At 40.7% G+C, this 24,801-nt stretch overlaps 1 protein-coding gene across 7 annotated transcripts in view; it reads right to left on the bottom strand.

Annotated features, from left to right (window-relative positions):
* ANO6 (anoctamin 6) overlaps positions 1-24,801 on the bottom strand; it is a 368,316-nt gene that overhangs the window by 51,803 nt on the left and 291,712 nt on the right. For all 7 annotated transcript variants that reach the window (XR_014804019.1, XR_014804020.1, XR_014804021.1 and 4 more), the window contains 2 exons: positions 17,998-18,132; positions 9,019-9,124 (listed from right to left, as the gene is read on the bottom strand). Coding sequence is in view for 4 of the 7 variants with exons in the window: in XM_084957199.1 (XP_084813325.1) it covers positions 9,019-9,124; positions 17,998-18,132 (241 nt within the window). In the remaining 3 variants the exon portion in view is untranslated. The remainder of the gene's footprint in view (positions 1-9,018; positions 9,125-17,997; positions 18,133-24,801) is intronic.

The raw sequence follows: 24,801 nt of genomic DNA, 5'->3' as shown, positions 1-24,801 counted from the left end.
TATCGTATTTTTGTATTCCTTTTCTAATGCTTCATTGCTGGTATACAGAAATGCAACTGACTTCTGAATGTTAATCTTATATCCTGCCACTTTGCTGAATTTATTAATCAGTTCAAGGAGTTTTGGGGTTGAGTCCTTAGGGTTTTCTAGGTATAGAATCATGTCATCTGCATACAGTGACAGTTTGATCTCTTCTCTTCCTATATGGATGCCTTTGATTTCTTTTGTTTGTCTAATTGCTGTGGCTAAGACTTCCAAAACTATGTTGAAGAGCAGTGGTGAGAGTGGGCATCCCTGTCTTGTTCCAGATTTGAGTGAGAAGGCTTTCAGTTTTTCCCCATTGAGGATTATATTTGCTGTGGGTTTATCATAAATGGCTTTGATTATATTCAGGAATGTTCCCTCTATACCCACTTTGGCGAGGGTCTTGATCATGAATGGATGTTGAACTTTGTCAAATGCTTTTTCTGCATCTATTGAGATGATCATATGATTTTTGACTTTTTTCTTGTTAATGTGGTGTATGATGTTGATTGATTTGCGTATGTTGAACCATCCTTGTGAACCTGGGATGAACCCAACCTGGTCATGGTGTATAATTTTTTTGATATGTTGTTGGATTCGGTTGGCTAAGATTTTGTTGAGAAGTTTTGCATCTATATTCATCAATGATATTGGGCGATAGTTTTCTTTTTTGGTGGTATCTCTGCCTGGTTTTGGAATGAGGGTGATGGTGGCCTCATAGAATGTCTTTGGGAGTATTCCTTCTTCTTCAACCTTTTGAAAGAGTTTAAGGAGGATGGGCACCAATTCCTCTTTATATGTTTGATAGAATTCACCTGTGAAGCCATCTGGTCCTGGGCTTTTATTTGTAGGGAGTGATTTTATGACCTCTTCAATTTCATTTCTAGTGATTGGTCTGTTCAGTTGGTCTGTTTCTGCTTGATTCAGTTTTGGCAGGCTGTAAGATTCTAGAAAATTGTCCATTTCTTCCAGATTGTCAAACTTATTGCCATATAGTTGTTCATAGTATTCTCTTATGGTTTTTTGAATTTCTGCTGTATCCGTTGTGATTTCTCCTTTTTCATTTATAATTTTGGTGATTTGGGTTCTTTCTCTCCTCTTTTTAGTGAGTCTGGCCAGGGGTTTATCAATTTTGTTCACCTTTTCAAAGAACCAGCTCTTGGTTTTATTAATTTTCTCTATTGTTTTTTGAGTCTCTATTTTATTGATTTCTTCTTTGATCTTTACAATTTCCTTCCTTCTGCTGACTTTAGGACTTCTTTGTTCTTCTTTTTCTAATTCATTTAGGTGGAGGGTTAAGTTGTCAATTTGGGATCTTTCTTCTTTTTTGAGAAAGGCCTGGATTGCTATAAATTTCCCTCTGAGCACTGCTTTCGCAGCATCCCATAGATTTTGAGAGGTTGTGTCTTCATTATCATTTGTTTCAAGATAGTTTTTAATTTCCTTCTTGATTTCCTCATTGACCCATTGGTTTTTTAGTAGCATGTTGTTTAGTCTCCATGGAGTAGGTTTTTTCTCTTTCCTTTTCCCATGGTTGATTTCTAATTTCATGGCATTGTGGTCAGAGAAGATACTTGAGATAATTTCTATGCTCCTAAATTTATTGAGATTCGCTTTATGTCCCAATATGTGGTCGATTCTTGAGAATGTTCCATGAGCATTTGAGAAGAATGTGTATTCTGATTTTTTTGGATGTAGTGTCCTGAAGATATCAATTAAGTCTAACTTTTCTATTGTTTCCTTTAGGATCTCTGTTGCTTTATTGGTTTTCTGTCTAGAGGATCTGTCCATTGATGTGAGGGGGGTATTTAGGTCTCCTACTATGATTGTATTCTCATCAATATCTCCCTTTATGTCTGTTAATATTTGTTGTATGTATCTGGGTGCTCCTATGTTTGGGGCATATATGTTGATGATAGTAACATCCTCTCCTTGGATGGATCCCTTAATCATTAAATAGTGTCCTTCTTTGTCTTTCTTTATGTCTTTTGTTTTAAAGTCTATTTTGTCTGATATGAGCGTTGCAACTCCTGCTTTTCTGTCATGTCTATTGGCATGAAATACTTTTCCCCAGCCTTTCACTTTCAATCTATATGTATCTTTTGTCCTAAGGTGAGTTTCTTGTAGGCAGCATATTGAAGGTTTTTGCCGTTTTATCCACTCAGCCATTCTGTGTCTTTTGATTGGGGCATTCAGTCCATTGACATTTAAGGTGATAATTGATAGATGATTATTTATTGCCATTTGATCCTCGTGTTCCAGTTGATTCTATGGTTCTCCATTCTTCTTTTTTTTTTTTTTTTTTTTTGGTTGGATGGTCTCCTGTTATTATCTGCTTGAGTGTATTTTTTTTTTTCATTTTTTGCAAATGCAATATTTGGTTTTGGCTTGTGGTTGCCCTGTTTTTTAAGTATGCTAACCCCTTCCCATAATTGTGTGTTTTAGCCTGATGGTCCTGTAAGTTCAAACACTTCATTATTATATTAAAATTAAGAAGAGAGACATACATACAAACAAAAAGGATTATTTACCTCCTAACATCCCTTGCCCACATTTTATGGTTTTGATGACTCTTTTATTTTTTTCTTTTTAATTTTATTTTGTTTGAAGCATGTTCATGATTAAATCTGTATGCTGGCTTATTTGAGTGACTGCTCTCTGATTGTATCTTCCTCAGTCCTAGTTCTTCCTCTTCTTCTTCTTCTTCTTTTTTTTTTTTTCTTTTCTTTTTTCTTCCCTTTCCTTCCTTTCTTTTTGGTTTAGAGAAGCCCTTTCAATATTTCCTTTAACCTGGGTTTTGTGTTGCTGTATTCTTTAAGTTTTTGTTTGTTGGGAAAAATTTTTATTTCCCCTTCTATTTTAAATGATATTCTTGCTGGATAAAGTATTCTAGGTTGCATATTTTTTCCTTTGAGCACTTTAAATATCTCTTGCCATTCCCTCCTGGCCTGTAGTGTTTCTGTAGAGAAATCAGCTGATATTCTTATGGGGGTTCCCTTGTAGGTAACATTCTGTTTTTCTCTTGCTGCCTTTAGGATCCTCTCTTTATCACTAACTTTTGCCATTTTTATTATGATGTGTCTTGGTGTGGGTCTGTTTGGGTTCAGTTTGTTTGGGGCCCTCTGTGCTTCTTGTATCTTGAATCCAGTATCCTTTAGATTTGGGAAGTTTCCAGCGATAATTTCTTCAAATATATTTTCCATTCCTTTATCTTTTTCTACTCCTTCTGGAATTCCTATTATGCGTAGATTGGCCCGTTTTATATTATCCCATAGGTCTCTTATATTGCTTTCCAGTTTTTTGATTCGGTTTTCTGTCTGTTGACCAGATTGAGTGATTTCCATTATTCTATCTTCCATATCACTGATTCGTTCTTCTGCATTATTCATTCTGGTTTTTACTGCCCCTAGTTCAGTTTGCATCTCTGCAAATGAATGTTCTAGTTTTTCTTGGCTCCTCCTTATATTTTCTAGCTCCTTTCTGAGGGTATCTGCATTGCTGTTCATATCTTCTCTTAATTCCTTCAGTATTTTCACTATTTCTCTTTTGAACTCCAGGTCTGTCAGACTGCAGAGATCAGTTTCATTGTTGACTGTTTTAGGTGAGTTCTCCTGTTGGTTTGACTGGGGGTGGTTTCTCAGCTTCTTCATCTTGCTTGTTGTCTTCTTTCTCCTGAGGGAGTTGTACTCTCCGTTATCGGGTAGTGTTTGCCTTGTCACTGCCCTGGAATATTTCCTGAGGGCTGTCGTTGTTGGTCAATCTTTTTTTGAGGCAGTGTGGCTTTTCTGAAGTGTTGATGGGACTAACAGTGTTTCTTTGAAGCAAAGGAGGACTTCCTGAGGGCAGACAGGACTGGGAGGTCCACCCCACGATGGTAGCAGATTTCACTTGGTTCTCAGCACCCCCTGGGGTCTTGGGCGGGTAGCAGGGCCCTTGGAGACTCAAGAGGTTCCTCCCCAGGGCAGCCCGACTCAGAAAGACCGTCTGAGATCTTTTCCCGATTCCGCCAGGCTTGTTGTAGCTTTTCTGGGCTGCAGGGGGTCCTGCCTGGAGCTGGCAGTCCTATGCAGCTGGTCCACTAGGTCTCAGCACCCCTTGGGGTCTTGGGCGGGTAGCAGGGCCTTTGGAGACTCAAGAGGCTCCTCCCCAGAACAGCCCGACTCAGAAAGACCGTCTGAGATCTTTTCCCAAGTCGGCCAGGCTTGTTGCAGCTTTTCTGGGCTGCAGGGGGTCCTGCCTGGAGCTGGCAGTCCTATGCAGCTGGTCCACTAGGTCTCAGCACCCCCTGGGGTCTTGGGCGGGTAGCAGGGCCCTTGGAGGCTCAAGAGGCTCCTCCCCAGGACAGCCCGACTCAGAAAGACCGTCTGAGATCTTTTCCCAAGTCGGCCAGTCTTGTTGCAGCTTTTCTGGGCTGCAGGGGGTCCTGCCTGGAGCTGGCAGTCCTATGCAGCTGGTCCACTAGGTCTCAGCACCCCTTGGGGTCTTGGGCGGGTAGCAGGGCCCTTGGAGGCTCAAGAGGCTCCTCCCCAGGGCAGCCCGACTCAGAAAGACCGTCTGAGATCTTTTCCCAAGTCGGCCAGGCTTGTTGCAGCTTTTCTGGGCTGCAGGGGGTCCTGCCTGGAGCTGGCAGTCCTATGCAGCTGGTCCACTAGGTCTCAGCACCCCCTGGGGTCTTGGGCGGGTAGCAGGGCCCTTGGAGGCTCAAGAGGCTCCTCCCCAGGACAGCCCGACTCAGAAAGACCGTCTGAGATCTTTTCCCAAGTCGGCCAGGCTTGTTGCAGCTTTTTCTGGGCTGCAGGGGGTCCTGCCTGGAGCTGGCAGTCCTATGCAGCTGGTCCACTAGGTCTCAGCACCCCCTGGGGTCTTGGGCGGGTAGCAGGGCCCTTGGAGACTCAAGAGGCTCCTCCCCAGGACAGCCCGACTCAGAAAGACCGTCTGAGATCTTTTCCCGATTCGGCCAGGCTTGTTGCAGCTTTTCTGGGCTGCAGGGGGTCCTGCCTGGAGCTGGCAGTCCTATGCAGCTGGTCCACTAGGTCTCAGCACCCCTTGGGGTCTTGGGCGGGTAGCAGGGCCCTTGGAGACTCAAGAGGCTCCTCCCCAGGACAGCCCGACTCAGAAAGACCGTCTGAGATCTTTTCCCAATTCGGCCAGGCTTGTTGCAGCTTTTCTGGGCTGCAGGGGGTCCTGCCTGGAGCTGGCAGTCCTATGCAGCTGGTCCACTAGGTCTTAGCACCCCCTGGGGTCTTGGGCGTGTAGCAAGGCCCTTGGAGACTCAAGAGGCTCCTCCCCGGGGGAGCCCGTCTCAGAAAAACCGTCGGAGAATTAGGTCGATCTATTCACGGCCTGGCTAGGCTTGTTCTAGCTTTTCTGGGCTGCAGGCCTTTTCTAGGGGGCTGGTGGTGTTTGGTGCTGCTCTGTGGAAGTGTAGCCCCTCCAAAGGGCAAGCAGGCCTGTGCAGGGAGAGCCCCTGCGGTGGTAGGCTTCAGGCAATTGTTGAGGCCAGCCCTCCTGGATGGCAGGCAGTCCCAGGTTCAGCGAGAGCATAGGGGGTGGCGGGGGTGGGGGGAGGGAATGCACTGGGAAGCACAGCTTTCTGCTAGCTAGCGGGCCTGTAAGCTTGCTGTGGCGTGGGGGGTATTCTATGGGGACCCACCCCTTCTTCTCTCCCCTCCCCAGCACGGGCGCAGACCAGGCTCTTCTCCCAGGTTCCCTCTGAGGCGGCTTTCCACTTCCCCGCCCCTAGAGTATTGCTCCCTTCCTCTGCGACAGCTTTGTTTTCTAGTCTCCCAGGCAGTCTCTGCCCCGTCAAATGGTTTAGAGACCTCCCAAGCAGTTTCCGCTCTTCCCCGCCCCCCTAGCCCGGGGACTAATCTCTGGAGCCGAGGTCTCGGTGCCCAGCCCCCCCCACCAGGCGTCCCCCGGCCCTTTCTTGGGGACTAACCTTCGGAGGCGAGGTCTCGGTGCCCAGCCCCAACCCAGGCGTCCCCCGGCCCCCTCTCGGGGACCAACCTTCAGAGCTGAGGTCTCGGTGCCCAGCCCCCACCCAGGCGTCCCCCTGCCCTTTCCCGGGGACTAACCTCTGGAGCCGAGGATTCGGTGCCCAGCCCCCACCCAGGCGTCTCAATTTTTGGTGACTGTGCCCGTAGTTCAGATGGTCCGTTGGGTTCTTGATCTTTTTTCCGTACTCCGACTTACTGCTACACTCTTCTCTGCATCTGGAGATTCCTCCGGTTCGTTTGATCTTTCCCCCGGTAGGAGACTTTCCAGGGTGCGGGATCCCTTTCTCCTCCGCAGTTCCCTTTCAGGAGCGCCCGTCCCGCTCGGATTCACCTTCTCTCACTCTCCTCTTTTCTCCCGTTCTGCCCAATAATGTCACGAACTTCTTGCCGTTATTGGAGTTTAGGTTCCTCTGCCAGCGATTGGTTGTTGTTCTGTGCGAGTCATTTCTTCTGTAGATGTGCTTTTTTTGTTGTGTTTGTGGGAGAGGGCGAGCGTGTCCCCCTACTCCTCCGCCATCTTGTCCTCGGTCAGTTTTTTCTTTTTTTATGACTGAGTAGTATTCCATTGTGTATATATATACCACATCTTCCTAATCCAATCATAGCTTATTTTTCACTTCATTGTTTTACTCATATTCTTTTATATACTTCCTTCCCTTTGTAAATCACTCTGAAAAGACTCAAGGGATTTTTTTTGGAAACTGGGATAGAATGAAAGACTTTATTCTTTTCCAAAACAATGAAAAAAAAATGGACACAGTGACATATTTGAATGTCATGTGCTTAAGGATGGGTAGGAGGAGCAAAAGATATGAGAAAAGAGATGGCGGTTGGGTGTGTGAAAAATAATTAACAACAATGGAATTTCCATTTGTACGTTGTGGAGTTCCCTTTGTCTCTGGTATTGTCATTAGTGCTTGCCTTAAATCCAGTGCCTCGGGACATGCACCAACTAGTCACCATTATGAGTCAACATTACTAGACAGCCACCTCTCTCTTATTAGTGCCATGTCTTTTGTTTGTGTGATCTATGACAAATATTTGTAGTCTAGAACTTGTGTTGGTTGGTGGGAGGACTGGGCAATGAAATCTAATTTAATTCATCAATTAAGTATAAAAATTCATGTGTTGACAATTCCCTGCAATCATCTTAATCAAGCAGTGGAACAATTTTTCAGACACAGAGTTCAATTTGAGAGGGAAGTGCCTGGTACTATACTCAGCTGGTGAGGACCCTGGTAAAAGGCAGATGTGCTGTCATTGTCTGGCTTTGTCAGTTCTTAGGTGGGTGAGAAAATTAATCTCTTACTCAGTTTTTCAATCTGTAAAAAGGAGGTAACACCAGAGTTCCTGTCGTGGCTAAGTGATTAATGAACCCAACTAATACCCATGAGGACACAGGTTTGATCCCTGACCTTGCTCGGTGGGTTAAGGATCTGGCGTTGCCGTGAGCTATGGTGTAGGTCACAGACACAGCTCAGATCCCACATTGCTGTGGCTGTGGCATAGGCTAGCGGCTATCGATCTGATTTGACCCCTAGCCTAGTAACCTCCTTATGCCTTGGGGGCAGTGCCCCCCACCCTGGAAAAAAAGACAAAAAAAAAAAAAAAGGAGGTAACACCTTCTGTCTGTCTCACATGGCTGTTTTGAGTGTCAAAAGGAATAATGTGGTACAAGAACTTTGCAATGTATGAATTATAAAGTGGCAACACTATAATAGTGGTGTATTCAGTTCAAATAAGACTTACATGGAATAGAAAAGAACATTATGAGGTCATATAAAGATTTCTAAACTTTCACAGCAGATCTAGGGGACACAGGGAGATCACTACATATATTGAATTTATGAGGAAAACTTTCCGAAGCAAGCCAACCATCTTTCTTCCTGTCTAGAGTTGCTGGCATGCCTTTCAGTAAGCTCCCTGCAAGCTCAATGCTTTTCCTAAACCTCCAGGATTTTAAGATGCCATACAGTTCAAGACCATCTGCATGTGTGAGAGAAACCAGATGTGTTTTGTGGAAATGTTGTGAGACAAAGTGAATATCTGTTTTCATTTGTAGACAAAACCTTTCATGTGCATATTTATAAACAGAGTCTATTTGACCAGCAAGGTCTTTAAAAACTCAAGTAGGGTTGCAGCATGCTTTCAAACTGTGAAAACACAAATTTCAGGTTTCCATTCACTTGAATTAAGGAAAATACCTATAATAGCAGACCTATTAAATTGTATTTATCAGATAAGCCAAGTCTGATATTTCTGCTTTGATTACTTGAAATACTCAAATAGTTTCAATTCCACAGTTCCTCACTGATCCCCTAGGATATTTTATTTATTTTTATTAATTTATTTATTTCTGGCTGAACCCCCAGCATATGTAAGTTCCCAGGCCAGGGAGCAAATCTGAGTTGCAGCTATGACCTACACCACAGCTGAGGCAATGCCAGATCCTTAACCCACCGTGCCACAGCAGGAACTTAAGAGATGTTGGATAAGGCTTTTAATTTTGATGTATTATTTGTAAAAGAGGAATAAGATAGATATGCAGGAGTTCCCGTTGTGGCGCAGTGGTTAACGAATCCGACTAGGAACCATGAGGTTGCAGGTTCGGTCCCTGCCCTTGCTCAGTGGGTTAGCGATCCGGCGTTGCCGTGAGCTGTGGTGTAGGTTGCAGACGCGGCTCGGATCCCGCGTTGCTGTGGCTCTGGCGTAGGCCGGTGGCTACAGCTCCGATTCAACCCCTGGCCTGGGAACCTCCATATGCTGCGGGAGCGGCCCAAGAAATAGCAACAACAACAACAACAAAAAGGAAAAGAAAAAAAAAAAAAAAGAAAAAGACAGATATGCATTTCATATCTATCTTTCAAAATGAAGGTTTAGTGGAAAATCGCCTTCCTAAAATCCTCAGAGAAAAAAACATAATCACTGTGTTGTACTAAAATTATTTAAAGAAAAAAACTGTTTCATTACTTCTAAATGTTTGGGGAATGAATACCTTGGAGGATTCGCAAGTAATACTGAGATTCCAGAATGAACAAAGCTTATCACATTGAGGACACATTATGATCTTGCCGCCAATATTAGGATCACAGACTTCTTTGCTAAAGAAAAAAGAAAAAGAAAATTTAATTAAAATTTTTTTTTAATGAACAGGACTTTCTTTCTACCAGCATGATAAAATCCAACATGATTCATGATGAGAAAACCAAACTAAATTCTTACAGAACTAGAAACAGAAATGAACTTCAGTAACCTGATAAAACATTGCTAGGTAAAAGCTATAAAAAATTACATTTAATGGTAAAGTGCTGAAAGTATTTCCTTTACATCAGAAGCAAGATGATGGGTTCTGCTATCACCACTTCTTTTCGGTGGAGGTCCTTGCCAACACAGTAAGTCAAGAAAAATAAATATAGGAGCAATGGCAAAGAAGAAAGAAAACTTCTATTACTATCAGATTACATAAGTGTCTATATGGAAATTCAATAGAACATGCAGATAAATTATGGGATAAGTGAGTTTAGTAAGTGCGTTAGACACAAAATCAGTATACAAAATATATAGGTGTCACAAAAAGAAATTATGTCTCTAGAGACCTGTAACAGTTAGGAATTAATTTTTTTGGCTGTCCCATGGCATATGGAGTTTCTGGGTCAGGGATCAGATCCAAGCTGCAACTGTTACCTATGCTGCAGTGGTGGCAATGCTGTATACCTTAACCCACTGTGCTGCGCCAGGGATTGAACCTGCATCACAGTGCTCCAGAGATGCCACCAATGCCATTGCGCCACAGTGAAAACTCTAATTAATTTTTTTAAATACTGCTTTTCAATAGCTTAAAAATATGAAGAGCCTAGAAATAAATCTAATATAAGATAGGCAAAATTTATATGGAACAAATGATAAAACTGTTCTTAAAGAGTGAAGAAGACCCATATAAATGGGTACATTATCATGTTCATAATTTGGAAGAATCAATATTTGGACTTGTCATTTCTCCTTTATTTGAGCTGTAAATGCAATAGAAGAGCAAAGGGCTCAGAACAGTAAAAACAGTCCTAAAGAATGAGGTGGGATAGGTTAAGAAAAAATGACCAAGGGCACAAAATAAAGAGTTCAGAAAAAGACCTCTGCATACACCAAAATTTGACATATAACAGAGAGAGTTGGCCCAGCAAATCAGTAAGGTGAGAACTGATGTTTCAATAAATGGAGCTGCTGCAATGCAATATCCATACAGAAAAAGGTGAAATTGAACCCCTAAATTCTATCAAATACAAATCAATTCCAGGTGGAAAATGAAAATGCAACAGTACCAACTTATTTAAAAAAGAAGAATATCTAGATAACTCTGGGCAAAGGAGAAATTCTATTAATGAAAAACAAAAAGAAGCATATATCATAGAGAAAAATTTTGACATATTCAAAATCTTTCAAAAGTGAGAACTTCATTAAAACACCATAAAGAGAGGGAAAAAAAACCCTGCAGACTGGTAGAAGTTTTATAACATGTGAAAATGACAAAGGACTATTAAATACTATTAATACTATTTAAGAGTATTAAAAAAAAATCCAAACCTCCTACACACAAATAAGAAAAACAACAAATTAACAACAGGTTGCACACTGCTCCCTCTCAGAGAAGCCATGCGGATGAACCTATGTGAATGGGACTGGAGGTGTAGAATTAGTCGACTTTAGAAATAACTCAGTTAAACAACAAATGGGCATGGGAAACACTTCTTGATATCTGAGTAAAGATCTCAGAAAACTTGCTCCTCTGTAAAGCCAAGACTCTGGCAAAATTTGTCAAAATTGACCTCTGCAGAACTCTGGAAATTAAAACAAACAAACAAAAAAAACCCAGCTGAATCTCCATGAAAATAGTGAGCTTTGTGGCATTTTAACTTGATCCATCCCCATCCCCATTGCCTTAGTTTCATGGTGGCCTTTAAAACCAACAGTGGTACAAGCAAGGTAGTCCAGAAGGGATGGAAGGGGCAGAGTGGTTTAAAGTTACCAAAAACAAACAAACACCAAAAAAAAAAAAAAAAAAAAATATCCCCCAAGAGCTATCATTTGAAATATCTCAGGCAATGCAAACAGACCTATCCCCAGAGTCTCTGTTGAAAGCAATTAGCAGGAATTGTTTAATATTACTATTGCCTGAGGCAGTGATACCAACAGAGACGCTGACTAGAAAACTTACAAGGAAAAATTGGGTAATGAGATGCTCTGGGGTCAGGGGTGTTAAAAAGCTCCAACAAATTCCTAGGATTGTAGAAGGCCAGGTGCATGTGTGGGACACTGCACATGGCTAGGAAAGAGGTAAGAAACATTTTCATCCCTCAACTCTGGCTGACCTTGAGGTTTTGCATAATCAAGAAGAAAAGGCTAAGGAAGAGCTGCAAACTGCCTGCTCAAGTGCTGAAGGCAATCCCCAACAAACAAACACAGCCACTTGGAAAAGGTTCAAAAAATGACTGGTTCCAGGTATTTAAAGAAATCACTACCCAGAGATCCCATCGTGGCTCAGTGGTTAACAAATCCAACTAGGAACCACAAGATTGCGGGTTCGATCTCTTGCCTTGTTCAGTGGGTTAAGGATCCGGCGTTGCCATGAGCTGTGGTGTAGGTTGCAGATGCAGCTCAGATCCTGTGTTGCTGTGGCTCTGATGTAGGCCAGAGGATACAGCTCCAATTAGACCCCTAGCCTGGGAACCTCCATATGCTGCAGGAACAGCCCTAGAAAAGGCAAAAACACAAAAATAAATAAATAAAAGAAATCATTACCCAATCATTAGCTAACAATTAAGCTTTTGCATACAGATTTCAAGGCCATGCATGATAAAGAATAAAGACTTTACAGAATTTGTTAAGAAAAGTAACTAAATAAATAGCAGCAGCAACGGCAACTATGGCAACAGAAGCAAAAACAGACCTTGAGGAGGAAAATTTGGTTTCCATTTCTACTACATTATAATATTTTAAATGCCCAGTTTTCAACAGAAAATTGTAAGAAACACGAAGAAACAGAAAAGTTTGGCCATAACACAGGGGAAAAAAAAGAGCAGTTAACAGAAACTCCATGAGGATGTCCAGATATTACTAGACAAAGACAAAGGTAAGAGAATATACATATGTTCAAAGAACTAACAAAAACTTTGCTTAAAAAGTTAATGTATGTGAACATTTCATCATAAAGAGAATATCAATAGGTAAAAATCATATAAAAGACCAACTTAAAATTCTAGATATACAAATATAATGACTAAAATGAAAAATTCACTAGAGAGCTTCCTTTGCAGATATAAATGGGCTGAAGGAAATTCAGCTGACTTAAAACTAGGTCTACTGAGATTATCCAGTCTGAGAAGCATAAAGAAAAAGGAATAACAAAAAAAAAAAAAAAGAAAGAAAGAAAGAAAGAAAGAAAGAACACTGCCTCAGAGACAGGTGGAATACCATCAACAACATTATGTGCTTGTATAAGAGGAGTGCCAGCAGGAAGGAAAGAAAGAAAGGGGCAGAAAGAATGTTTGAAGAAATAATGGCTGAAAAACCCCAAATTTGATGAAAACATTAATTTGTACAACCAAGAAGCTCAACAAACTCCAAGTAGTATAAACATAGAGACATCCAAACATAGGCACAAAAGACTCAGTGTGCCAAAAGACATGAACAAAGAGAGAATATTGATAGCAGAAAGAATGAAGTGACTTGACGTGTACAAAGTCTCAGTAAGACAAGCAGTTGATTTCTCATCAGAAACCACAGAGGCCAGAAGGCATTTGGATAATATTATCAAAATGCTAAAAGGAAAACATTGTCAACCAAGTATTCTGTATCCAGCAAAACTATTCTTCAAAAAATTAAGGAGGAATTAAGACACTCCTACATAAAATAAGAATCTGCTGCTAGCAGTCTCATACTACAAGAAAAACTAGGAAGAGTAGGCTTAAAGGAAACGATACTAAGCAGTAAGTCAAACTCACCTAAAAAATTAAAGAACACTGATAGAAGTAATTACATAGGTAAAAAAAGAAGACAATATAAATATATTTTTGCATGTAATTATTTTCTTCTATCTGATGCAAAAGACAACTGCATAAAACAATACTTATGAAACTGCGTTGATGGGCTTATAAATGCATAAAGATGTAATGTGTTTGACAATCACAATGGAGGGGGTAGAGAACAGAACAATACCAAAGCAGAGTTTTTGTATACTATTGAAATTAAGTTGGCATTAAGGTGTACTAGATTGCTTTAAACAAGATGTTAATTATAATCTCTGGGGCAACCAAAGAAGAAATTAACAAAATATTTAAAAAATGAAAGAAACAATAAACTAAAATAAAATTAAAATGGTATACTAGAAAATATCTATCATATACAAAAAGATAGTAATTAAAGAATGAAAAAAAAGACATAAGACATATAGAAAACAAACAGCAAAGTGGCAGATGTGGCTTCAACCTTACCAGTAACTACATTAATGTAAATCAATTGACCATCCCAATCAAAGAATACAAAAAGCAGAAATAAATGGAATAGAGAACGGAGAAAAATCGATAAAAACAAAAGTTGGTTCTTTGAAAAGATCAAAACCAGTATTACACCAATATCAAAATCAGAAAAAGGCATCACAAGAAAAAGCAAAATAACTACAGACCAATATCTCTTATGAATATAAATGCAAAAATCTTCTAAATCAAATTAAGTAAAGCAAATTAAGTGGGATGTATCTAGGAATGCAAGGATCATTCAACACACAAAGATCAAGTCATATATTTACCATATTAATAGAATAATAGATAAAAACTAGAAATTGAAGAGAATATCCTCAACTTGATAAAAAGCATCTATGAAAAACCCACAGCAAAGATCATACTTAATGGTGAAAGACTGAATGTTTTCCTCCCAAGACCAACATTGTACTAAAGGTTCTAGTCAGGACAACTAGGCAAGGAAAATAAACTAAAAGCCTCCAGATTAGATTAGAAAGAAATAAGTAAAACTATTTCTATTCCAGATGACATGATTTTATCATATACTAAAATTCTAAGCAATCCACCAAGAAAACCATTAGAATTAAAAAGTCAGTCCATCAAGATAATAAGACACAAATCAATATATAAAGTTATGATATTTCTATACAACTGCAATGAATAATCTAAAAAAATGAAACAATTTCATTTACGATAGTATCAAAAATAGTAAAATATTTAGAATAAATTTAAGACATGAAACATGTATACTGAAAACTATAAAATACTGTTGATCGAAATTAAAGATGATCTAAACAAATGGAAATCTATTCAGTGCTCATGGATCAGAAGCCTTAATATTGCTAAGATGGCAACAATACTCAAAATGACTACAGATCCAATGCAATTCTGGCTTTTTTGCAGAAATAAACAAGTTGATCTTAAAACCAATGGGGAAATGCAAGAAGCTACCCAGAATAGTCAAAACAATCTTGCAAAAGAACGTGAAAAATCTGTGAGGTTTCCAATTTCAAAACTTACTAAAAAGCTACAGTAATCAATACAGTGTGGCACGTGCATACAAATTGATAGAAAAGAATTGAGAGTCCATTAAAAAAAACTCTTACACTAAGGCCAATTAATTTTTAACAAGGGTGCCAAGACAATCCAATGGGGGAAAAATAATCTTTACAAAAATGGTGCTGGGATACCTGAATATACACCTAGCAAGAAAAAAGGTTGAACCTTCTGTCATTTGCAAAAATCAACTCACAGACCTAAGACTATACAATTTTTAGAAGATAATCACTGAGAAAAATGTCATGACTTTGGATTACAAATGCTAAGATATGACACCAAAAGCACAAACAACAAAAGGAAAAAAATCAGGTAAACTGGACTTTATTAAAATTAAAAACTTTTTTGCTTCAAAAGATAGCATCAAGAGAGTGGAAAGAGTTCATAGAATGGGAGAAAATATCTACAGCTTATTTGATAAAGAACTTTTATCTAGAATATATAAAGAGCACTTAAAACTCAACAATACAAATGACACAATTAAAATAGGCAAAGGATGTGAAGAGATGTTTCTCTACAAAAGATATACAAATGACAAAATAAGCACATGAAAAGATGCTCAACATCAGTAGGCATTAGGGAAACACAAATGAAAGCCATGACCACTTCATACCCACTAGGATGACTGATATATTAGTTTGTTATCTATATTTATTTAAAACCCAGCAACAACAAGCGTTGAGGAGGATATAGAGAAATCAGAACCCTCATACGTTGCTACTGGGAATGTAAAATGGTACAGTCACTTAAAAAAATAATTTGGCAGTTCCTCAAAATGTTAAATCTAGGAGTTCCCACGTGGTACAGTGGTTAACGAATCTGACTAGGAACCATGAGGTTGCAGGTTCGATCCCTGGCCTCACTCAGTGGGTTGGGGATTCGGCGTTGCCGTGAGCTGTGGTGTAGGTCGCAGATTCGGCTTGGATCTTGAGTTGCTGTGGCTGTGGCATAGGCAGACAGCTGTAGCTCCAATTGGACCCCTAGCCTGGGAACCTCCATATGCTGTAGGAGCAGCCCTAGAAAAGGCAAAAAGACAAAAAGACAAAAAAAAAAAAAAAAAAAGAAAAGTTAAATCTAGAGTTACCATATATCTCAGCAATTCCATTTTTTGATATATTCTCAAAAGAACTAAAGACATATGTCCACACAAAAACTTGTACATGAATGTTCACAGCAGAATTATTCATCATAGCTAATAGTGCAAAGAACCCAAATGTTAACTGATGGATGGAAAAACAATGTGGTGTATTATTTGACCGCAAAAAGGATGAACCTTGAAAATATAAGCTACGTGAAAGATAACAATCACAAAATACCACATACAGCACACACTGCATACAATGTCTAGAAGAGGCAAATCTGGAGAGAAAGTAGATTAGCAGTTGTCAGGGGCCAAGGGAAAGGGAGGTTAGGCAGTGACTACAGAAGGGTACTGGTTCCCTTGTGGGGTGGTGACAATGTTCTAAAATTAGACAGTGAAGAGGACTGCAGAACTACTCTGTGGATGTCCTTAAAACCACTAATTGTACATTCTCAGAGGGTGCATGTTATGGTATGTGAATTACATCTCAATAAAGCTGTTATTTTAAAGGATGCATAAGCTTTAAGCAGTCTTTTATAGAAGAGGAAATACCTACCTATAAAAAAGTTATATTTTGTGGGGATACAGGTATTTGTGAAAAAGAATATATAGTATACATTAGGGAATGATAAAAATCAAACTTTAGTGTAGTTGTTATTTCCAAAGTGGAAGATGAGGGGATGCCATCGAACAAGGCACTTCGTGAAGGTAATTAGTTATGTTCCTTTTCTTAAACTGGGTGATGGATCATTATTCCTTACTTCTTAAATATATTTTCTCTTCCTGTGAATCTACTCAGTACGTAATAAAATTAACCAAAACTATTTAATATATGCATATATTTAAATATTTTAAAACTATTTAAAAATTAAATAAATAAAGCCCCAATAGTTTTGAACACAGGGAGAATATCCTCAAGACCATACATACAACTCCCCCCACCCACCCTTTTCTGTAAATTAATCGGTATGAAAGAGTATGAAATACATGATATGACTGTCATGGTGAGTTTATAAAATGAATTATGATGAGGACAACCACCATGCAAGAACCACATACAAACACTACTTATTCACTTTAAAAGTGGTGGGGTTTTTTTTTGGGGGGGGCACACCTGTGGTATGCAGAAGTTTCGGGGATCAAACCTGCGCCACAGCAGCAACCCGAGCTGTGGCAATGACAATGCAGGATCCTTAACCTGCCGTGCCACACAGGAACTCCCGAAAGTGTATTTTTCAGATCTTTCTCTGTTTTTTCGTTTGTTTATTTATTTATTTTTTTGGTTAGAAGGAGAAGCCAAAGACAACTTTAGGCAAAAGATATCAACCTTCAGTCTTTGGTCCTAAACTCTTTTCCAATGAAGAGAGGGTGAGTACTTCAAAGGCCATCTGCAGCTTTCTAGCTAAGAAGCCATAATGGGCACAAACACTCAGAATCCTGTTAAATAGAATGGATAATTATGCCTATACATCAGAAGCTGCCATGTAAGCTTCCTGCCTCGGGAGCCAGGCTCAGATGCTCAGGGCTAGAAAAATTTGGTCATCAGCTCATCATTGGTGCCCAGAAATTTTGATCTGGCTGTCACACCTGGAGAGAGGCCAGACGAATAAGAGAAAAGGCCTGGTTCAGTGTGAACATTCCTTCTGGAGGTTGAGACCACCAAAGAGCCAAGGACTAATAATACATTTCAGAATAGAGAGGGTGCAATTCACTGTATTGGCACCCATGTATTTCCCTTAGACAGTGCAGCTGCTATTTTGATTTCAGCATCAAGCACTCGTTCTTTATTACTTTCTTTTCCTCCTTTCACACTATAAGGGCTAATTTCTTTTGTAAGAGTCAAATAAAAACAAAAGTATCATTCACCTGAGTTTTAAAACATGTATTCCTGAATATATATTAAGAAGTCATTTCTAAAAATATAAAAACACCAGTTTTATCAGCTTTCGCCATTGAAACCCTGAAGAAATCAGAGCTGCTCTTGGCTCACATTTGTAAGACTGAGTGATACATGTCTCTGGGGGCCAGAAGTTCATGCATGATCCTCCCTCCAGACCTCCTTTCATTTCCAAACAAAGTACTGTCTCCAAATATTGGAGTGTTTCCGAAGGGTAATATTCCTGTCAGAGGCTGGGCTGTCTTATCTAAGAAAAATATTTTTTTTTCCATTTTCTTTAGTTATTATGCTCAGGACAAAAGAGATGCATCATCCAAAGCAATAAGTATTCTGCAGTGACTCTTTTTTGACTCAAAGTCTAAGACCTTGAGAATCACATTCTGTCTCATCCACTTTTCATCTCAGCAACAAGGAATAAAGAGAGGTTACCTCCAGGTACAGTTGTTCTGGTTAAAATATCCGTAGAGAAAGCAAGCCACACCCACGACTGCTGCCAGGAGGAGCATCTGAGTGTAATAACCCAGCCAGGCAAAGTAGATTCCAATCTTCTCTCCATAGTATTTCCTAAAGAAAGACCAACATTATTTTCAGAAGACACGCATGTTATCCTATGGCAGCTTTAATCCTGATATTAATTTCTGACTCTGGAGTTCCCGTCGTGGCGCAGTGGTTAACGAATCCGACTAGGAACCATGAGGTTGCAGGTTCGGTCCCTGCCCTTGCTCAGTGGGTTAACGATCCGGCGTTGCCGTGAGCTGTGGTGTAGGTTGCAGACGTGGCTCGGATCCCGCGTTGCTGTGGCTCTGGCATAGGCCAGTGGCTATAGCTCCGATTCAATCCCTAGCCTGGGAACCTCCATATGCCGTGGGAGCGGCCCAAGAACCAAGAAATAGCAACAACAACAACAAAAAAGACAAAAGACAAAAAAAAGAAAAAATTTCTGACTCTAAATAAACGGGGCTTTATTTTTTTTTTTTTTATCTTTTTAGGGCCTCACCCAAGGCATATGGAGGTTCCCAGGCTAGGGGTCGGATTGGAGCTGTAGCTGCCTGCCTACAGCACAGCCACAGCAACACCAGATCCGAGCCGCGTCTGCAACCTCCACCACAACTCGCAGCAACACCGGATCCTTGACCTGCTGAGCGAGGCCAGGGATTGAACCTGCAACCTCATGGTACCTAGTTGGATTTGTTTCCACTGCACCACAGTGGGAACTCCTTTTATTTTATTTTTGTCTTTTTGTCTAAAATAAAGGGGGCTTTAAACACAAACCTCTGACTTTATTCACACTTAAAAACATTCATTTCAGAGCAGATCCTAGATTCCACTATGGAACAAGGCGCATCTGACACATCATGGAAGTACAGATCACTGGTTAACTTACTGAAACAAAGTAAATTAGGATAAAGCAAAGGAGGGGAAAATGCTGAATATGAAGCAGATAGAGAGTATCACCATCACTCTTTGTAAAGACTGGCACGTTTGAAAAATTCCTCTAAAGACAGTTCTTAACATGCACAAAACAAATGAACACCAACAACTTGCTCAGTTACCTGCTTTTGCTTTATCTTGGGAACTTCCTCAGGGCAACTTTACATAAATCACAGATAATAACAAGAAAATGGCTGGTGATAATAATAACCTGTAGTGGAATATCTCTCTGACCAAAATATTTCTGTAACTCACTGTGAGAATGTGGGGAGAGGGCAGGATGGATGTGACTGCGGAATCTACTGCCCTGTATTCTTTGCCTCTAGCATTTCTATTTTTCCTAAGCTTTAAAAACCCTTCAATGTTTTGTTTGCTTGGTTTCTTTTTAGGATCACACCTGCAGCATAGAGAAGTTCCCAGGCCAGGGGTTGAATCAGAGCTGCAGCTGCAGGCTTATGCGACAGCCACAGCAACACTGGAACTCAGCCCACATCTGTGACCTACACTGCAGCTTGTGACAACACTGGATCTTTAACCCCCTGAGCAAGGCCAGGGACTGAACCCGCATCCTCACAGATACTAGTCAGGTTCTTAACCCCCCAAGCCACAATGGGAACTCCCAAAAACACTTGAGTGTTTTAAAGTTAATCTGGTAAATGGCAGAGACCAGGCCAGTGGGACTAGAAGAAACAGGCGGCCAAGGAGCAGCGCTCGACTGTTTCTGAAAGGGAGGCAAATACAGGCAGAGAGAATGGGCTTAGAGATGAGGAGAAAATGATGAGCTGGCCCTTTAGGAGACTTGTGCTGATACTTTCCTTGACTGGGTCACTTCTGGCTCAGCAGTGGTTGGTAAAATCTGTAGATTTAGTTAGCTCTGAGGACTCTATGAGACTTCTGAATCCGTCTGGAGCTGGGGTGGGGGAGTTCTGGGGACTTAGCCTCATGTGGACTCAGCTCTGAGAACAGCCTGGGGTCCTGGGAGACTTCACACAGGAACACCCCTGGGCTGGACCTGTACGCACGGGGCAGCTGTGAGACCAGCTCCCTCGTCACAGGCCTGGGTGGAGGCCACATGCAAGGGGGAAAGGAAGGACTGGGAGCCGCGTGGAACAAGGAGAAAGGAGGGACACAGTGTGTCCATGCTCACGTGACTTGGGCTTTGTGCTCTAGCTCATGGATGGTGGGCTCAGGATGGTGTCTGGGAAAGAAAACCTTGGCAGTGGGTTTGAGATGTCTTGGACTCTTTGCTGTTGGGTTTTCTATAATATGCTCTTTTTAAAAAAATTTTACTGATGCATAGTTGATTTGCAAGGTTGCGATAATTTCTGCTGTATAACAAACTGATTCAGTCATACATATACACATATCCATTCTCTTTCCTATTCTTTTCCCACTTAGATGATCACAGGACACTAAGCAGAGTTCTCTGTGCTATACAGCAGGTCTCCACTGGCCAATCATTTCATTTACACATTCCAGTGTGTCCATCCCTCGCCCTCTTCCCCTTTGGTAACTGTAAGTTTTGCAAAGTCTGTGAGTCTGTTTCTGTTCTGCAAATAAATTCATTTGTATCCTTTTTTTTTCAGACTCCACATGTAAGTTCTTACCAATTATCTGCCCTGGAAAGGCCACGTTGAAAACTGGAAAGAATGTTAGACATCGCCTGCTCCAACTGCCCAAGAGTAAAACTATCCTGCTACAGTTAGAGGCAGTCTCTGCTTGGATCCTCACAGTGACAGGGAGCTTATTACTTGCAAAGGCACCCACATTGCCTTACACTGTGGACAAGAAGGTAAGAAAGAATTTTTGAATCTTAAACAGAAGGCTGCCTCCTGGTTCTCACTGAAAGGCTGGGAAAAACAAAGATCCCTTCAAATGTGATATTATTCTCTGATCATTATCTCTCTCTGGCCAACATATCCTAATTCTTAACCTCAATTTTAAAAAACTCGGATTTGATTTTTTTTTTTTTTTAAATCAATGTTGTAACTACACATTCATTTAAGAGTCAAGCAGTCTGGAACGCTGACTGTAAAACGAAGCAGTCCAGAGAGTTCTCTGGTGGCTTGGTGGTTAAGATCAGGTGTTGTCACTGCTGTGGCTTGGGGTCACTATCATGGTGCGGGTTCCATCCCTGGCTCAGGAGCTTTTATATGCCATGGGTGTAGGCCAAAAAACAAACAAACGAAAAATGGAGCAGTGCCCAACAACCTCCCCCATTTCCTGGCCAAAGCAACCACTTTCAATTTTTAGAGCTGATTCTTAGAATATGTACCTCTGTCTCTCTAAATAGTATACTTATAGTGCAGTTTATTGACTTTTCAGTTTTATGTATCATCTACTGACACTCTACTGTGGAAGATGAGGATTAAGCTCTCTTTCAACCCCTATCTCACCTACACACCCAAACCTCCGTTCCTCTCCCCTCTTAATATAGATATGTTCAAATTTTGGATAGAGCAATATCCTTGCTTTACATTACTAAGATTCCATAGACTGCTCACAGCTGCATCAAGTCACCTCTCATGTTTTTGTCTTTTCTTTTCTGTGCCAATATTTTGTTTTCCTTGTAGTTATTAATCGTCTTGGTGGTTCATTGCTAAAGTTTTCTGTGTAGCTGTCAACAATTCAACTCGAGACATTCTCCTAAGGTGTAACTTTCTTGCTACTTTCTAAAACATGAGGCAGTCTATCAATTTCATCTCCTTAAGTGAATCTCTTCAGATCCCCTGCCACCTGGGTTAACGACTTGGGAGCCGTGCCTTAGAGCTGGCATCTGGGCTCTCCCTCTCCCTCTCTTGGGTTGGGAGTCCCCATTTACTGAATCCATGTCTTTTTCTTGGTGGAGTACCTCCTCCATTACTTTGCATGTTTAAATTGTGAAAATTCCTTGCACTTAATTAACACTTTGGCCATATATGGAAGAGTAAATTTAGAAAACCTCTTTCCTGGAGTTCCCATTGTGGGTCAACAGTAACGAACCTGATTAGCATCCATGAGGACATGGGTTCAAGCCCTGGCCTTGCTCAGTGGGTTAAGGATCTAGCATTGCCATAAGCTGTAGTGTAGGTCACAGATGCACCTTGGATCTAGCATTGCTGTGGCTCTGGTGTAAGCTGGCAGCTGCAGCTCTGATCCGACTCTGGCCTGGGAACTCCCATATACTGCAGGTGTGGCCTTAAAAAGACTAAAACAAAACAAAACAAAACCTTAAAAACCAAAACCCCAAAAGCCACCTTCCTTAGAAAGATGAAGTTATGGCTCTCTTTCTGAGTACCCTGAAGAGTTTCTGTTGAGACGTTCAATGCTATTCTGAGTCTAGCTCCTTCATACAAAGCCTGGTTTTCTTTCTGGAGGCTCGTAGGATCTTCTGTCTCTAGAATCTGAGAGGTCATGTTGCAGTGACTTGCTGGCTCTGTGTTCATTCTCCATCCACCCGGTGCACACTGCTTCAGTACAGGTCTTCAGAGACTTGTCCTGAAGTATTTCTCTTATTTCCTCCTTACATTTTCTCTGTCCTTATTTTTTAGCACTCCTATTATTTGTTCATTGCATGTCCTGGACTGATTTAAAAGCTTTTCTTTTTTCCCCCTTTTTCCCCTACCTTTTTGTATTTTTGCTCTATTTTCCATAAAATTTCTTCCACTTTTTTTTTTTTTAACACTGCTGTTGGGTTTTCTCTGTTCTATCATATGTTTAATTTCTAAGAGCTACATTTTATTCCCAGAATCATCCTTCTTCAACAGAATCCTGTCTTTGTATTGTGGATACCATATCTTCTTTTATCACTCTAAGAGAGTGTTGGGAGAAACTTTTTATTTTTTCCCCCTGTTTCCTCCAGGTTACTCTTTCTGATTTGAGGCTTTACTTTTTGGAAGAGTTCATTTTCCCTCTGCTTATCCCTGGGGACCAGAGATGAAAGTGTGATAGCCTGAATGCTCTCAAAGGTTTACTGATGGGAAGCAACAAAGGGAAAATGTGGATCAGGAACAGGGAATAGTTAAATGTAATTTCCTTAGCAAGAGAGACTTAAGACAGTGAGGAAACTCTTTTCTTTACAGAAAAATGAATGACTAAATAAATAATCTGATTAAAAAGCCATCAAACTCATCACCATGTTGTCAAATACCATAGGTTTAACATAAAACAAAAATAAAGGGAAACCTGATATAAATATCAATTTCAAATATTTACTGTATGTATGAACATCTTCTTTTAAAATTTTATCCTACAGGATATGGAGTTCCCGTCGTGGCGCAGTGGTTAACGAATCCGACTAGTAACCATGAGGTTGCGGGTTCGGTCCCTGGCCTCTCTCAGTGGGTTAACGATCCGGCTTTTGCCGTGAGCTGTGGTGTAGGTTGCAGACGTGGCTCGGATCCCGCGTTGCTGTGCCTCTGGCGTAGGCCGGTGGCTACAGCTCCGATTCAACCCCTAGCCTGGGAACCTCCATATGCCGCGGGAGCGGCCCAAGAAATAGCAACAACAACAACAAAAGACAAAAAAAAAAAAAAAAAAAAAAAAAAAAAAAATTTTATCCTACAGGATAGCCAGAGTTCATGAGAGAAAATGCCTCTTCATGATTCTAATCCAGCTATTAATGGAGGAGGAAATTAGAGTATGACCAAATGAAATAAAATCCCTTACAAAATGATGAGTTTAGGCAACAATCATTAATGGCTGCTATCATCACAAAAGAGAGCTAAACTGGACATTATGTACCTCTCGATAGACGTGCAAAACTCACACAAGTATTCATGCACAAAGTCAAACCTCAGTCTGATCAAGCTTTTAGGTGAGGATCAAGTTACTTAGCTAAAGCAAATACAGAAGACAGAGAAACAAGTCTAACACCACAGGGCAGAATGAAATCAGCCAAATGGAAAATATAGTAAGCCCTCGACAATTGGAAGGAGAACAAGAAAGAAATAGGAAAATTATAGATTAGAAGCCATTTGTGAGATATATTAGCTGCAACATCTGGATCTTGTTTGGATCCTGATTTCAACCAAAAAACTATTTTTTCCCCTGACAATCAGGAAAACATGAATTCTGATCGTTTCATGACTTTAGACAAAAGGAGTATCTTGGTTGTGTTAAAAAGAGATCTTATCATGTTCATTTTACTAAGGAAATGCTATGCTATTTGGAATTTTCTTCCAAATGACCCAGTGGGGTAAAGTTGAATCAACAGTGACTATGAGTTTATAATGTTTGGAGCTGGATGCCAGACACAGACAGATTTGCTGTACTGTTCTCTCTACTTTTACATGTTTGAAATGCAAAATAAAACAAAATGGAAATTCTTCAGTGTTTTAAACTCTCACTTATAAGGTCAAGAGGTTTTCCCAAGTAGGTGGGAGGCACGGAGAAAGAACAGGAACCTCAGCATCCAATCCATAGCCATATCCTGTCATCTCTACTCCCCAAACACATCCCACATTTCTTCCCGTGAACTCTCAGGGGGCTTGCTCTAACAGCCTCCTACTGGGTCTCCCTTTCTGTGCCCCCTTAAAACCACTGTCCACACTATCTTTGCAAAATGTGAGCCAGATAAAATTACTGGAATGCTTAAAAGATTACAACTGCTTCTCACGGCACTGACAGCTACATTCCTTCCTGTCCTCCTGATATCCTGCTAACCTTGTGTCTCCTCTTTCACCATCTCATTAACACTGGTTTTCAGTATTGCCTCAAATTTGCCAAGTGTCCTTGTGTCTGGGAGCCACTGTACCAGCTGCCTCTATTCCTGGAATGACTTCTTCCAAATCCTCAAAGTACTGGGTCCTTTTCACTATCCAG

Source organism: Sus scrofa, chromosome 5 (genome assembly GCF_054392235.1).
Source record: "Sus scrofa isolate SSC_HxYL_T2T_F1_AM1 chromosome 5, Sscrofa_HxYL_maternal_Yorkshire_Landrace_v2.0, whole genome shotgun sequence".
Classification (NCBI taxonomy): Eukaryota; Metazoa; Chordata; class Mammalia; order Artiodactyla; family Suidae; genus Sus; species Sus scrofa.
This window is presented reverse-complemented; position numbering and strand designations above follow the sequence as displayed.